Source organism: Trypanosoma theileri (genome assembly GCF_002087225.1).
Source record: "Trypanosoma theileri isolate Edinburgh chromosome Unknown TM35_Tth_56_V1, whole genome shotgun sequence".
NCBI lineage: Eukaryota > Euglenozoa > Kinetoplastea > Trypanosomatida > Trypanosomatidae > Trypanosoma > Trypanosoma theileri.
In genome coordinates, this window is record NW_021639898.1 from 29,677 (window position 1) to 31,106 (window position 1,430).

General features: G+C 39.0%; 1 protein-coding gene across 1 annotated transcript; it reads right to left on the reverse strand.

Annotated features, from left to right (window-relative positions):
* Positions 1 to 920: 920 nt before the first annotated feature.
* TM35_000561110 (uncharacterized protein) lies at positions 921 to 1,430 on the reverse strand (the record flags this gene model as incomplete). The annotated part of the gene is made up of 1 exon (XM_029030821.1): positions 921 to 1,430. A coding segment is annotated over one exon (510 nt), but the record flags the coding sequence as incomplete, so codon positions are not given.

The following is a 1,430-nucleotide window of genomic DNA, read 5'->3' on the forward strand; positions in this document are numbered from 1 at the left end:
ACCCATTATTCAAACAAAATAAAGTCCCATTCCAATCCCAAATAAAAAAGAAAAGATATACGAATTAAAATACCATTTGGTAACATTCTAGAGATAGCCACACACAAAAGACAATAACAACGGATAATGCATAAATATCTCTGTGTTGGCTTCTCCCTTTCCCCATTACAATGAGTATCCCCACTGAATTAAGTAAATTATATGTTATTCCGCTCATAAATAATGTGAACGCAAATAAAAAAAAGAAAAGAGATATTATTTACCAGAACCACACAATTGCAGAGTGAGACACACCACAAGGTGCACAGCAATAATCTGCTTACAAGTATAAAAATGAAAAGAGATTAGGTATTTCCACACAAATTTATGCACCTCATTCCAGTGGGTGTCATCGGGATTAATTTTCTCGGTGCTCAGCTTAGTGAACACAGTAGCAATTATATTATTATTATTATTAGCAGTAAACAAGTGATTGCCAACACTCTCTGGAAGGGACCCCACCACAGTGCCCAGCACACAGAGAGAGCAGCAGTGGCAGTGGCAGTTCCTTTGTATTTATTCCACAAATATCAGCAGCATCAAGAGAGCGCTGTTTATCTTCTTTCTTTTCCTTCTTCTCAGCAGCTTCGTCGGCCTGTTCGGCGGCTTTACAACACGTGAGAGCGTCATCATAGTTCTTTCGTAATTCGATTGTTATTTCCAATATTTTCTCTGCGATTTAATCCCTCTGGCTGCTGTTAGATTTAACAATTGCATGCATAATATCAACATAGGGGAGATCATGGTATAAATTGTTTAGGGAAAAGTCAAGTATGGAAACTGTGGTTATTCCGGTTATTTACACATAATTCTGTGGAGGTTAAGAAGTTGAAAAACCAATCAAATATCCACCCACTCAACATTTCCTAAAGCAAAGAGCGTCAATTGTCAATTTCTTTGATCGAATCATAAAATTCATGCTTATACTTATTACGAGTGGTAGCTACCTCTTTTTCCAATGCTGCCATTTTGGCAATTCTTTCCTGGATCCAATTTACCAATTTTGCATATAATGACGTCATCCTTTCNTTAACCTGTAATTCTTCCGCGTATTGTTCACCCTTGGGTTTGAAATGATTCCACTTGGCTAGTGCGGAGTCGTACACCTGTTTGGCCTCATCCCACGCTGCACGATCATCTTCTTGTTCCCATTTATTTAACGCTCCCACGGCCCCATTCCGGGCATTGCGAAAGGTTTTACCATTGGATTGTCCTTTTATATGATCACAAAACACTTCTCTTGCCCTTCTGAGCTCCACTGCAATGTTGTCATAACCTTCTGCCTTGAGCTGAAAATACACCCACCAAGCTTTGCAATCCAACTTATCCCATTTTATCCAATATAGAGGGTAATGGGTGTCAATAAACTCTTTTGTGTGAGCCAACTCTGC